The sequence below is a fragment of the Mesoplodon bidens genome, assembly GCF_964165515.1.
Source record: "Mesoplodon bidens genome assembly, chromosome: 5".
NCBI lineage: Eukaryota > Metazoa > Chordata > Mammalia > Artiodactyla > Ziphiidae > Mesoplodon > Mesoplodon bidens.
The window spans coordinates 3,454,088-3,468,776 of NC_138161.1; the positions used below are offsets into that span (position 1 = coordinate 3,454,088).

The window sequence follows — 14,689 nt, forward strand, 5'->3', positions numbered from 1 at the left end:
AGTGCCCTTCTAAGAAGAGACACGAGTGAGCTTGTCCCCTGCTCCTTCCCCCAACGTCTACAAGCCAGGAAGAGAGGCCTCACCAAGCTGGTGCCTTGAACTTGGCTTCTAGCCTCCAGACGATGAGAAATAAGTGTTTGTTGTTTAAGCCAAGCCACTACTCTTATTAAAGAAAATTATTCTGACACTTGTTATTAAAAGGGTAAAGAAGATGTTATTTGAGACTATTGCAATAGGAGAGAGAGATGGGGCTCAACTCCAAGTACAAGGAGGAAGCTGGGAATTTGCAGCCGAGCAGCAGAGTGAGGGCTCAGTGGATGGAAAACTACTAGGAGACACCAAGGCAGGGAGATTCTTCTTTTTTTTTTAATTTATTTTTGGCTGTGTTGGGTCTTCATTGCTGCGCACAGCCTTTCTCTAGTTGCGGCGAGCGGGGGTTACTCTTCATTGCAGTGTGCGGGCTTCTTATTGCAGTAGCTTCTCTTGTTGCAGAGCATGGGCTCTAGGCACACAGGCTTCAGTAGTTGCAGCACGCAGCCTCAGTAGTTGTGGCACGTGGGCTTAGTTGCTCCGCGGCATGTGGGATCTTCCAGGACCAGGGATTGAACCCGTGTTCCCTGCACTGGCAGGCGGATTCTTAACCACTGCGCCACCAGGGAAGCCCCTAAGGCGGGGAGATTCTTGATAAACAGACCTTGTAGAGTTCTTGCTAAAGGCAGGCCAGGGACTTCTACATCAAAGGAGGGGGGACCTTGATCGGATGTCAAGGGTGATCAGATAGGGGGTGGGGCAGTCTCTCTAAACTGACTTAGTAGGATTCCTGCTAAAACCGGCCTAGGTGGGTCCAAGACAAGGTGTGTTTTGGGGGGATGCTAGTGGAGAAGGGGGCTCGGGAGCCTGACCAAGGTTTGGTCAAGGAGTCTTAGTTACCCTAAAGGCCTCTTTTTCACTTAATCACCTCTTCAAAGACTTTATCCACAAATATAGTTACATTCTTAAGTGTGTGTTGGGGGGTGGCACTTGACATATGAATTTGGGGAGGTCACAGTTCAGCCCATAACAAGGACCCATTATGCAAGCAGATAGGGTAGGGGGTCCCCGGAGAAAGAGAACCAGGCATGGCCTTCTCAACACAAGAGAAGCCATTTTTGGCCTAAGCCACTTTGTTTTTTTCTGTTTCTTTGTTTTTGTTTTAAACTTATATTTTATTTATTTATTTTTTGGCTGCGTTGGGTCTTCATTGCTGCGCATGGGCTTTCTCTAGTTGTGGCGAGCGGGGGCTACTCTTCATTGCGGTGCGCAGGCTTCTCATTGTGGTGGCTTCTCTTGTTGTGGAATGCGGGCTCTAGGTGCTCGGGCTTCAGTAGTTGCGGCACATGGGCTCGGTAGTTGCAGCATGCAGGCTCTACGGCACACGGGCTTCAGTAGTTGTGGCATACAGGCTCAGTAGTTGTGGCTCGCAGGCTCTAGAGTGCAGATTCAGTAGTTGTGGCTCACAGGCTCTAGAGTGCAGGCTCAGTAGTTGTGGAGCACAGGCTTAGTTGCTCCATGGCACATGGAATCTTCCTGGACCAGGGATCGAACCCGTGTCCCCTGCATTAGCAGGCAGATTCTCAACCACTGTGCCACCCGGGAAGTCCCCTAAGCCACTTTGTGATCTAAGCTTGGCCACAGTGCTTGCCCTTAAACAGGTCTCAGTAATTAATGATCTTTGGGGAAGTGAGGGAATGCAGGAACACAGGAAAAGCAGTAAAGAAACAGTAGTTCAGGACTTCCCTGGTGGCACGGTGTTTAAGAATCCACCTGCCAGTGCAGGGGATGTGGGTTCGAGCCCTGGTCTGGGAAGATCCCACATGCTGCAGAGCAGCTAAGCCCGTGCGCCACAACTACTGACACTGCGCTCTAGAGCCTGCAAGCCGCAACTACTGAAGCCTGTGTGCCTAGAGCCCATGCTCCGCAACAAGAGAAGCCACCGCGATGAGAAGCTCACGCACCGCAGCGAAGAGTAGCCCCTGCTCACTGCAACTAGAGAAAGCCCACGCGAAGCAACGAAGACCCAATGCAGCCAAAAATAGATTGATTAATTAATTAATTATTTTTTTTAAAAAAGAAAGAAACAGTAGTTCATTGGTAAAATTGAATCCTAGTTCCTCCTCAAGGAATGTACATCACAATCTGATACAGTCTTTGAGTTCTGCAGGAACTGAGACCCCCACCAGGTACAGGATGGGATAATGATGTTGACCCTCCTGGCTTCAATCAACTAAAGATTGGATTCTGTCGACCTTGGCCCCAATTCTATGCTGAATTCTCCTCTGCCCAGGCCCCCTCATGAACATGCATACACCACCCAAGCCCCTCATGAATATGCATGTACCCTTAGCTTAAAACTTCCCCAGTTTTGCTGCTCGGGGATACAGTGCTTTGGAAAGGATCCCAGGTGTTCTCCTTACTTGCTGCAAATAATACATCCTTCCTTCTCCCACTCTTTGGCTTGGTTGTGTCTTTTGGCTTGACACCCACCAAGAGGCGAACCCTATTTTCAGGTAACAACAGGACAGCTTGATTCTTGATCTGGGACTATTTTCCATCAAAAAATGCTAGCGAAAGATTATAACCTATATAGTATGGCTAGAATCCATGAATTTACCTTATATAAATAAAAACATAAAGTAGTGATTTACCTATGGCTGCTGCATTGATGGGGGTATGGCTGCTAATGGGTGCAGGGTTTCTTTTTTTTTTTTTTTTTTCAGGGTTTCTTTTTGGAGTGACACAAATGTTAAAATTGTGTGATGGTTGCACAACTCTGTGAATACTAAATATTAGTGCTTGTGTGCAAAAACCCATTGGTCTGTTCACTTTCAATGGTAAAACGTATGGTTTTTTTTTTTTTTTTTTTGCGGTACGCAGGCCTCTCACTGCTGTGGCCTCTCCCGTTGCAGAGCACAGGCTCCAGACGCGCAGGCCCAGAGGCCATAGCTCACGGGACCAGCCGCTCCGTGGCATGTGGGATCTTCCCGGACCGGGGCACGAACCCGTGTCCCCTGCATCAGCAGGCGGACTCTCAACCACTGCGCCACCAGGGAAGCCCAGCCGTATGGTTTTTTAAAAACAGGAATCTATGAATCCACACTGGTGTAAATAAACGAATGAATGCATGAGTGGGGGAGAAGAAAAACTCTTATAGTGGAATGCCAAATAATAAATGTAGAAGGACTGATAGAATTAGAAAACCACCCCTGGGCAACCATTTTAATCGAAATTGACTCAGACAGAAATCATCAATGGAAGCTATAATTAGAGGATGAGATTTGACAAGTCACAGGGTACTTACATAGTTTCAAAGCCTCTCCCCATAAGATGCTTACGAATTACAAGAGTGAAAATGGTAACTTTACAGTGGAGCAAGCAAGTGGGCAAGGTTAACCTTGCCAGTGATGGGACACGCAGACAGCAGGTGCCCTTGTCAGATCACAGACTCTGACTCAGCACCACTCCTGTGGTCTCCATCCAGAGTGCATCCCCTGGGTGGAATTAGACCAAACTAAGGACATTCTACAATATCCCTGGTTGGTACACTTCAAAAATGTCAGTGTCCTGGGGATTCCCTGGCAGTCCAGTAGTTAGGACTCCACGCTTTCACTGTGCAATCCCTGGTCAGGGAACTAAGATCCCACAAGCCGCACAGCGCAGCCAAAAAAAAAAAAAAAAAAAAGGAGGGAGGAAGGAAGGAAGGAAAGAAGAAAGAAAAAATGTCCATGTCTTAATACAAAGAATAGCTAAAGAGACTCAGCCACTGAATGTGGCATATGGTCAGGGACTGGCTATGCAGGACACTGTTGGAATGACTGACAAACTGAGTGAGGTCTGTTGGTTAGATCATAGTTTTGTATCAACGTTAACTTTTTGTTTGTTTTTTAAAGTCTTTATTTATTTTTTTAAAAGCAGTTTTAGCTTCTTGATTTTGACCGTTGAATTATGGTTATAGGAAACAATTCTTTGTTTCTGGGAAATACACACTGAAGTCGCTGGGGGGTAAAGGGACATTGTATCTCCAACTTACTCTCAACCATTTCAGAAAAACCAGATAGATGGTAGATAAATTGATGACAGAGACTTAGATACATATTTTATATGTAAGAATCTAAGAGAGACAGACACAGAGAGAGAAGTGTAAAGCAAACATAATAAAAATTTAGCATTTGGAAAATCTGCATGAAGGGCACCTGGAAATTCTTTATACTATTTTTGCCACTTTTCTGACATTCTGAAATTACATCAAAAATTTTAAAAAAAATTTTATGCTTGCCTTTTAAAACAACACAAATTCATTGTCTCTCACAGCTCTGGAGGCCAGAAGTCCAAGATCACGGTGTTGCAGGGCCTTGCTCCCTCTGAGGCTCTGGCGGGGGGTCATTCCTGCCTCTCCACCTCCTGTTGCTCGCGTGTTCTTGTCTTGTGCCTGGATGTCTCCAGTCTCTACCTCTGTCTTCACACGGCCATCTCCCCTCTGTGGGTCTGTGTCCAAAGTTCCCTCTTATAAGGACACCAGTCATACTGGATTTAGAGCTCCCCTCTTTATTCTCTATGACCTCATCTTAAGTTGATTATATCCTCAAAGACCCTATTTCCAAGTAAGATCACACTCAAAGATTCAGGGGTTAGTAAAAGTTTAACATGTGGGAATCTTTGAGTATCTGGGAATTCTTATACTCTTCCTGCCACTTTTGTGGCAGTCTGAAATTATGCCAAGGTAAAATAAGTCAGAGCATAATCAGAAACTCCCCACTGGAAACCCTCCCAAGCGCCCCAGGTCTTTGAGGCTAAAGTCCAGATCGTGGCCTGGGCTCCGCCTCCCCTCCCACCTCTGACCGCACCTGCTTCCACTCCGGCCACAGTGACCTTCCCTGCTTCCCCGGACACCCTGCCTTCTTCCTGCCCCAGACCTTTGCACTGGCTAACTTCAGCCGGGGACATCCTTCTCCAGGACAAGATGTGGTTCCTAAGCTCTCTGCTCAAGGGTCACCTGTCCACAGAGACTTCTGACCACCTGATCTAGGACTCTCCCACTCCTGTCTTTCTCCATTCCCCGCTGTATCATTCTTTATTATCAGTCCCATTAGTGGAAGTTTTTTTATGAAGTGCTGTCTGTTGAGCCCCCTCCCCTAGAACAGCAACCCCGCAGGCGCAGAGGCCATTTGTCTGAGCTTGCTCTGTTTCCCATGCAGTGCTGGGAGCAATGCGGGCCCGTGGCCAGCGCACTGAACAGTTGGGTGCTGGGCCAAGTAACTGCATCCTGTATATCTGCCCAAGCCTGGCGGCTCCGCCTTTCACTTAGTCACTACAGTGCAGGAGAAACTCAGGGGTCAGGGATTCTCCATTCAGCTCGGGAACCTCAAGAGGCAGGCAGGCTCTTTAAAAATCGAGAGCACCCAGTCTGGAATATTGTTATTAGCGGTGGCCTTCCCAGCGACCAGGGCCATCCTGGCCTTCAGCCTTTGGCGCCCGTGACTGGTGAGAGCCTGCCGGCAGCCCGGCTGGCAGCGGCTTTGTGGCTTCTGGCCATGGCCACGTGCGCTCAGGTTCCCTCCCTGATGGGAGCGGTTACCGGGCTGGGCAGACAGCGGGGCTCGGCCGGCGAAGCACTGTGTATGCTGGGCCCTTGGACCGTGAGGGGCAGGAAATAAGTCGGGACAAACCCGCCGTGGTGGATCCCAAGCCCAGGTGCAGAGCACCTACTGTCTGCGCGCTGGGTCCGCCCGCAGCTTTCAGCCCCCTGGGGTCCCGCGACCAGACAGAACCGTGTCCGGTGGTCGCGGGACCGGGGCCTGCGTGAGGGGACTCAGCAGGCGGGATGCGTGCTGAGGCTCGTCCTCAGGGCCTTCCAAGGCCTTCCTCTCTCCAGACCGCACGTTTTTAACTCATCAGTCGATATTTATTTATTACACTCCCGCAGAGCAAGGATTTACCCAAGTAAAACAGCATCGGGACATTGGGTGCAGAGTGTTCGCACACCCCTGGATGCGCGTTTCTGGTTGGGGTCCCGGGGCGGGGAGTGGGGAGAGGGTAGGGGTAGGCGGAGCGTGCGGGGGTCCCGGGAGTGAGGGGAGAAGAGGGGACAGAGGCCACCGGCCCACGGCTGCGTCAAGAGAGAGTAGGTGATGGGGGTGGGGTCTTGACCCAAGGTGCGGCGGTGGGGGAGGGACGGGGGCGTGGCGGGGTGGGCGTGGCGAGAGGCGGGTACGAGAGAGGCGGTGGCCCCGCGATACGCAACTCGGGATTGGCCGGAAGCCGGCCCCCGCCCCCTCCTCTCAGCCAATCGCCTTCCTTCCACTCTGGCCGCCCGGTCCCCGGGGTGCCACCCAGCCCCGGGGTCGCACTTTCCGGGTCACCGTTCGCCGCTCCCGGACGCGCCCAGCCCGCCGCTTCTTCCCGGTCTCGGTTCAGGTGAGCACTTGCCGGACCGTGACTCGCCCCACCCCTAGGCGGAGGGATCTGGCCGGGGTCTGGGACGGGGTCCCCGCCTCGGCAACCGCTGGGCCGGCGTTGCATCATCTACATCTGCCAGCCGCGGAGCTGGCCCCGCGCCCCCCGCGTCCCGAACCCTCCCCTTATCGCGAGTCCAGCCTGTCCTGAAGCTGGGGGTTCCGCGCCCACGTGGCCCAGGGCCTCCACTCCAACTCCTGCGGCTGCGGAGGGGACGGCAGGGGGCGCGAGCCGGGGGCGTCGAGCTGAGACTTTCGGAAGATGCGCTCTAATGGTGCCATCATTGATTTTTCGCTGCATTTTGGATGGGAAATGGTTGTCTCGAAAATTGCTCTCTTCTGCCAGTTCTGTGGAGTGGGTGGGGGCGGGGTGTAAAATATTGATGTAGTTGCGTAGGCTGCACGGGAGGTGGCTGCCCGCGGTGGGAGGGAGCGCAGGGTGCGCAGGGCAAACAGGGCCCTGCCTCCAGCACGTACTAAGGGGGTGGGGGAGGGTGCCCTGAGACCCCCCACTTCGAGCCCTAGGCAAGGCGGATGGCTGAGCTGGAGAATGGGGAGGGGTAGTGGGGAAGGAGCGGGAGCGCAAAACTTAGCCTCCCAAGAGTTACCTGGGGGTGTTTATCCCAAACCGTATCCCCAAAAGCCCCTCCCAAAGGCCGGGTGACCGGACGGTCTCCAGATCCTCTGTAGGGTCTCAATTTCCCGCCTGAAAAGTCTCCCTTTGAAACAGGAGTTTACTACCTTCCGCACCCTTGGCCCTAACTGGCCCTCTTGGGCCGACTGGTGCGCGCGTGCAGGGCGCTGGGGGGCGCGGGGGCCGTGACCCCAGGAGGGTCTTGTGGTTTGGGGTGCGGCAGGAGCCAGCAGCACCGCGCCAGGGGAGCCCGCCTTCCCAGCACGCACGTGCGTCGGCGCGCAGGGCGCTGTGCCCGCGCGGAGCTGTGCCCGCCGGGAGCCGAGACGGGCTGCGCTGAACTGGATCCGCGAGTTCCAACCCGGTCGCCCAGCGAGGGTCCCGCCGAGTGCCTGTGGGTTCTACGGAGGTTCTGTCGGTCTCGATTTGAGTTCCCAGCAGCCCCTTACCTTTCGGGAGGTCTCTACAGGCGAGGCAAGTCGCCACATAGGAGGCGCAGGGCAGCCTGCGTCTGCCGGGCCGGTCTGCGGGGTGTCCTGGCCAGGGGGCTGCCGCCCTGTCGGCCTCTGATGGGGAAAGAGGTCTAGGACAGGGGCGCTTCTGCACGACGGAAGAACCACCTACCCACGGGCGCACCGCGGAGCGAAGGCAGTGTTCCGCTTACCTCGGGGGCTTTTTGAATGGTGGAAGAAGGACGCGTGGTTTCACGAGGGGAACTGAACGCCTGAAAAACTACTTGCTGATCCAAAGACTTGAAGGAACCCCTGCTCTAGGCACGTTTGGGGGCAGATCGGCTGGGAGGCTGGTTTCTCCCGGAAAGCCGTGCGCCGCGGGCCTCGTGGATTTGAAACAGATGTGATTGCCAAGGGTGGGGGTCTCCGCTTCCCCTGCGCGCAGGCTCCGGCCTGGGCATCTGGGGCGACCTGCTGGGCGCTAGTCTGCACCTGGCCCTGCGCTGGGAGACAGGGAACCAGCTGGGGCGGCTTCTGCCCTTGCTGATGGCGGCGGTACCCGGATGGGGCCGCTCCCGAGGAGAAGTCCAGCGGGTCCACGAGCCTCCATGTGCACCTCCAAGTGAGGGGCCCTTTTCAGCTTCAGCCCAGTTCCGCCTGGGCCACCCGACCTTTCCACAGCAAACTGCCTGCCAAAACGTCCTGGGGAGCAGGGGGACTGGGGTCCCTCCAGCTTCGCGGAGGAGTGGTGAGGGCTGCGCTCAGAGGTCACCCCGAGCCCCATCCCCTACCTTGAGCTCCTCGCAGGGACCTTCCAAACCCACGGGGCTCCAGAGACTTGGGGTGGGGGGAGCTTTAGATTTACAGAAAAGTTGAGAAGAGAGCAGAATTCTCACGTTCCTCCCCCCTCACACTCACGGTTCCCCCCATTATTACCATCTTACGATTTTTACAATTAATGAACATTATGGTTAACTACAGTCCCTACTTATTCAGATTTCCTTAGTTTCCCCTAGTACCCTTTTCTGTTCTGGGATTCCATCCAAGAGACCTCATTCCATTTAGTTTTCACTGCTCCTTACGGAGTTGGAGCCGTGGTGAGTGTCCGGTCATCAGCCTGGGGAGGGATGGCTCCGCGCCGGCCTGGACCGGTCCTCTGTTCAGTGTGGGAAATCCCAGGGAGGCAGCGGAGCTGCTGATCTCAGTCCTGGTTTCTGAAGGTGAGAGGTGGGCGTTTGCTCATTGTCACCAGAAGGAGCCGGGCAGGGCTGCAGTCTCTTCTTTGAGAGCCCATTCTCTTTCCTTTCTTTCTTTCTTTCTTTTTTTTTGTCATCTATTTTAAGGTTCCATGAGATTTTTAAAATTTGATAAAATACACGTAATATACTGTTTAACTCTTCATACGTGTGAAATTCAGTAGCAGTACACACATTCACAGTGTTGTGTAACCATCACTATTATCTGTACCCCAAACTTTTTCATCATAACTCTGTACCCATTAAACAGTGGCTCCCCTCCGCCTGCCCCTGGGAATCTCCATTCCGCTTCATGTCTCTCTGATTTGCCTATTCTAGGTACCTCATATAGGTAGAGTCATGCGATATTTTTCTTTGTCTGGCTTATTTGACTTAGCAGAATGTTTCATTCCTTTTTTTTTTAGGGTAAAAATATATTTATTACCATCTTCATCTTCCTCTTGTTATTTCCATCATATAAATGTAGTCTTTTAAAATGTATATATTTATTTATTTGGCTGCTCCGGGTCTTAGTTTCAGCGTGCAGGATCTTCACTGTGGCATGCGGGCTCTAGTTCCCTGACCAGGTATTGAACCTGGGCCCCCTGCATTGGAAGCGCAGAGTCTTAACCCCTGGACCACCAGGGGAGTCCCTAAATGTAGTCTTTTTCAAACAACTTTATTGAGATATCTTTGATATATAAAAGTCATATATATATTTAAGGTGTACAACTTGATGTTTTGATTTATGTATACATTATGAAAAGACACCACAATCAAGCTATCAAGATGAATAACATTCATCACCTCTACATAGTTGCTGTGTGTGTGTGTGTCTGTGTGTGTGTGCATGCGCTCACATGTTGAGAAGATTTTAAAACTTCATTCTTTTTTCATGGCCAAACACTCTTCCACTGTCTGGGTAAACCACATTTTGTTTATACATTCATCTGCTGACAGACACTTGGTTTGTTTCCAGGTTTTTGCGATTGTGAATAGTGCTGTTATGAATGCGGTGGGCAAATACTGTATGTTTCCATTCTTTTTGGCTATATGCGTAGGGGTGGAATTGCTGGGTCACACCGTAGTTGTATGCTTAACCCTTTGAGAAACTGTCCAGCTGTTGTCTACAGCAGCTGGTGCCTGCGTAGTTATGCCTTTTCCTGCCGAGCTACTTGAGTGAACAGAGCTCCACGCCCAGAGGGGGCTGGGCGAGCAGGATTCCCAGGACAGGCAACAGAGAAGCAGGCTCTTCTGCAGGTGTTTGGAAACGGCCCGAACTGACGGCCTCTCTTCCCCTTGCCTTTGACAGATCCCACCATGCCGTCTGAGACACCCCAAGCAGAAGAGAGGTCTGCAGGGTGCCCCCACCTCTCAGGGGCACACCTGGGGAAAGAGAGCCTGGAAAAGGAGCCTCCGGGAGACAAGGAGGTCCTGTGGATCCGTCCCGATGCCCCGAGCAGGTGCTCCTGGCAGCTGGGCAGGCCTGCCACCAACTCTCCACATCACCACACTACTCTGTGAGTCCCCTTTATGATCATAAGATGGAGGGAAGAGTTTGTTACCTGAAGCCAGATAGCCACAGGGACCTGGGGTGTGAACGACCACCCCACCACCCCCGTCCCTTGCAGTCACTCTGCTTGGATGGTGAGCTGGAGCGGGAGGTATTTTATAGCTGAGTCCCCCAAGGCTCAGAGAGGCCAAGGCTCGTTTGTGCTGTAACGCAGCACCTAGTTCAGTGCCTCCCAAGAGCAGATGCTCAATAAATAAAGGGATGTGCCCAGGTCGCACGCTCTGAGTGACAGGCAGGGGGGAGGTTTCTGATCCAGATCCGTCCGGTTGCACACTCTTGTCATTAGGACCATGCCTGCCCTTCTCTGCTTAACTCCAGGCCGTGAAGTATTTTTCTGTAGTGGGGTCTTTGTGGTTGGACCGAGACTGTTGGATGAATAAACCACGACTTTAAGCCCTCTCTTGGGTATTCATGTGTCTGCAATGATCTCATTATGAATAACTGCAGTGGAAAATGCAATTCATTTAGTCACAGCACCTACTATATGTGTGCCCTGTTCTAGGTGCAGGAGATCAATCAGTGGGAAAGGAAAAAAAAAAAAAAAAAGGCAGAAAATCCCTGATCCATCATGAAACTCAAACTAAGTTCACTAAATCTTAGGATTATCTTTATTTCCTTAGTGTTACCTCCCAGAAGTACAACAAATGAGTCAGAAGAACATGCCTTTTGGATGTTTGGTTCTTATTCTTCATACACTGCTATACCAACGTTTATGATTATTGATTTTTGATTCAGAACTGGGGAGGGGCAGGGGATGCTCACCTCACTGGGGCCAGTGGACCGAAGTAACATTTACAAACCCAGAAGCTCCCAGCGTTAAACATACCTCGATTCTGGGAGCTCAGGAGGCCAAGTTGGCCGCCGGCCATAGGACATGAGCCCCTGCTTCCAGAACAAAGCAGAGCATGGGGTGAAATGGCTCCGTGAGCTTCTCACTGGGCCTGGGGTGGCTGGGACACCATCCTATCCAGGCTGCAACCTAGCATCACACCTGCACTTCACGTGGTGACCTAACCTTCCTGAAACGCCCTGGCGGGGTTGCTGTCCCATTCTGAAACTGCTTGTCCCAGTTCAGCTTATGAGGAGCTGGGCTCGGGCCTGAGGCTCTGGGGCTCACCCGCTGTCAGGACGCTGGACCCGGGTCCCTGGACGAGGCAGCCTAGGCGATCCCGGTGGTGAGAGCACAGGGGTGATGAGACAAGTGACGTGGCCGGGCGGCCTGGGGAGACCTCAGAGCCAGTACCTGGATGGGCAGGAGGTGCCAGCTCTGTGGGTATCTGGGGAAGGGGTTCCAGATGGTTCCCAGGTAGGGTGGGCTTAGAACGAGGAACAGAGTGGGAGCAGCAGAGGGAGGGGAGGGGCTGCGGAGGGGAAACAGAGCCAGGCGCCCTGCCAGGTGAGGGGTTTCGGGTTATTCCAGGGGGCTGTAGGGCTCTGCCCCTGGAAGCCTCCTGGGCTGTCACAGGGAAAGCAGCTGAGATAAGGTGTTAAATTCCCTCCCCAGGCCCCGCCCGATCACCTCAGGCAAGCTTCCCAGGTGACTTTCTGGCCCCCCAGAGCCTGGTGCTGAGTCAGGAACCCTGAGTCCTCTGCAGGGGCGGGACGGGGCGGGCTGGGCCTCCCCCTTCTCAGGCCGCTACAACCTCTGCTGGGGGTGGATGACTCAGCCACCCTCCAGTCCTTCCCAGGTGTTTACCCCTCCTGCCTTGGCTTTAGTTAATAAGTCAACCCGGAGGTCACCCCTACAGCTTGGTCTCCCTCCAAGTCTGGGGTCAGGAGCCTTTTGCCCCCGCCCCGGCTCTCCCCTCACCCCGACTTCTGCACCTCTCTTGGCCAAGCCTGCCTCTGGGGGGCTCGGGGCATCCGTGCCACCTTGGAGGGTGCAGCTGGGCTCTAGCCAGGCCGTGTTGCTGCCTGTCTGGGCCCCGGGGCGGAAGGCAGCATTCCTGGGGAGCTGGATCACCACCTTGGGAGCGGGGGAGGAAGCTACATGGTTAATGGGTCCCTGCAGTGGGGACCGCAGCTCACGCAAGCGTGAGAGCGTGGGGATGGCACCTGAGACATCCAGGGTGTAGGAAGCCATTGAGTTTCTTGGAACTCACGTCAGTTTTGCATATTCCGGGATGAATGGTCGGTCCCTGAGGATGAAGATGGAGGCAACGTCGTGGGGGCCACTCGGGAAACGCAGGTCTCACGGCATGCACACAGCTGAGCAGCGGCTGGGCCGTCCCACACCTTCCTGTCACCTGTCACCGGCTGCTCAGCTGGAAGAACCCCTGGGGGGGACAGTCACTCGAATGTGAAGGGGGACAGCTGGTCCACGAGAAGCGAATCCCGTTCGGGGCCTGGAGGCCCACCTGGGAATTCGCCTGACCTTAGCCCCAAGGGCAAGAGATGACCCGCCAGAGGCCTTGGTTCTCTGGTCTGAGTATCAGGCTTCCTGCCACCTGTGCCAGACACTCTGAGTGATGCCAGGTGCCTGGGCGGGTTCTTTGCAGTCACTGTCACTGCCCGGTGGCCAGACCGTCTGAGGGCGTCTCTGTCCAGGGGTCCCCACCAGTTTTTTCATCAAAGAAAAGGAAGGGAGGTATCCCAGGAGGCAGGTGCTGAGAGAGGAGATAAATTGAAGATCAAAAACCTAAAAAGATCGGGACTTCCCTGGTGGTCCAGTGGCTATGACTCCGCTTTCCAATGCAGGGGGTGCGGGTTTGATCCCATATGCCAAAAAAAAAAAAAAAAAAAAACCTAAAAAGGTGGACCAGGGTGTGATGTTGTTTTGAAGTCAGTGTTTGTTTGTTTTAACTTTTTTATTTGGAAATAACATTCAAATGAAGTTGCAGAAATCATACAGAGAGGTCGTGGGGACGTTCGCCCAGCTGCCCACTGATACCGTCTGTTACCACAGTGCGTTTTCAAGCCCCGGAAACGTTGGTGCAGCTGTTCACTAAATTGCATTCGTTTTCGTAGGTTTTGAGGTGTACTCGCCCGTGCATGTGTGTGTGACCTGTTACGGAATGTAGATTTGTGTACTTGCCACCCCGATCCTCATGAAAGGCAACTCTTTGATTTACGTCTTGATTTATTTAAAAGAATGTGCTGGCCTGCCAAGGCTGGTACCACTTTGTTTTTCTGAGTAATCGTGGACTCCTCTGTTGTAGGGAAAAATCTCCCAAAATCTTGCCGGACATCCTGAAGAAAATCGGGGACACCCCGATGGTGAGGATCAACAAGATCGGGAGGGGCTTCGGCCTGAAGTGTGAGCTCCGTGAGTGCCGGTTCCCGCACACGGCTCGCGGGCCGGGGGCGCGAGGGGCCCCTCAAACCCCGCGGGAGGGGTGTCTGACCACATCGGGTGAGGGTGGGCTGCTGGAGGGTGAGCGAGCCCTCTCCGGAGTCGGTGTAAGGGAGGCCGTGGCCTGTGAGCCGAGGCCTGAATTGTGGAGGGAAGCGTGTCCGGGCAGAAGTCGGGGGCAGAACCCGAGCTGGGAAGGCGGTGCTCTAAACCGACAACTTCGGCGCCCTTTCGTCTCGGACTCTCGTAGGGAGGGGTAGCCATGCCGTGGGTGGGGTGGGGTGGGCTGGCCTGAGAGCTGGGGCGGTTTTTGTGATGAGGGTCCCAGCCATCAGCCGGGCAGGAACTGGCTGCCCCGGTGCTCAGACAGACAGTTCGCGTTTCACTTAGGAGACACGGAGTGGGGATTTGGGAGCTGTGTCTGGTACACATGGGGATCACCTGAGAGTCTTATCCAAGTCCTATGGAGAAGGGCCTTCTTTGCAGGAGGCTGTTTCCAGGAACACAAGAGGGTGGGGGGCTTTCTTCCCCTCCACTGTTCTCCCGGGCTCGGAGCCCAGGTAGATGTCAGCCGTGTCCCAGAGGAGGCCCTGGGGGGGGACCAGGCCCGGTGCTGTGGGACAGAGAGAGCTGGGGCGGGGAGAGCACGGCGATCCTTGGGGGTCCACACCTCCTAGGCGGGGGGCCGAGGCCACGTGGTCGACTCACCCCGGAGGCGTCACCATCAGAGGCTTCCCGCGCACGCCCCTGGTGCAGAGTTCTCTCATAAGCAACAAGCAGTACACGCTCCCAGGCACTGCTGGGGGTGTATCAGAACAGCCCAGGAGAGCCATCGTCTGCTCTGTGCTCCTCCGTCAGATAACAGAGACCAGTAACTAGTACCCCGTAGGCATGGGCCTGCTGCGTGCGCTTCAACTTGGCAGGAGCCCCTGAAGTAGGTTTTACTGTGCCCATTTTACAGATGGAAAAACCGAGCCTCCGGTTGGTTACTTGGCTTGCCCACGGCTGATCAGCT

General features: G+C 53.8%; 1 protein-coding gene across 1 annotated transcript in view; it reads left to right on the forward strand.

Annotated features, from left to right (window-relative positions):
• The first annotated feature begins 6,333 nt into the window (after positions 1-6,333).
• The window catches only part of CBS (cystathionine beta-synthase), a 31,401-nt gene continuing 23,045 nt past the window's right edge, over positions 6,334-14,689 (forward strand). Inside the window, exons 1-3 of the mRNA XM_081234752.1 lie at positions 6,334-6,450; positions 10,122-10,329; positions 13,541-13,647. Coding sequence (XP_081090878.1) covers positions 10,130-10,329; positions 13,541-13,647 — 307 coding nt within the window. The 5' untranslated portion in view covers positions 6,334-6,450; positions 10,122-10,129. The remainder of the gene's footprint in view (positions 6,451-10,121; positions 10,330-13,540; positions 13,648-14,689) is intronic.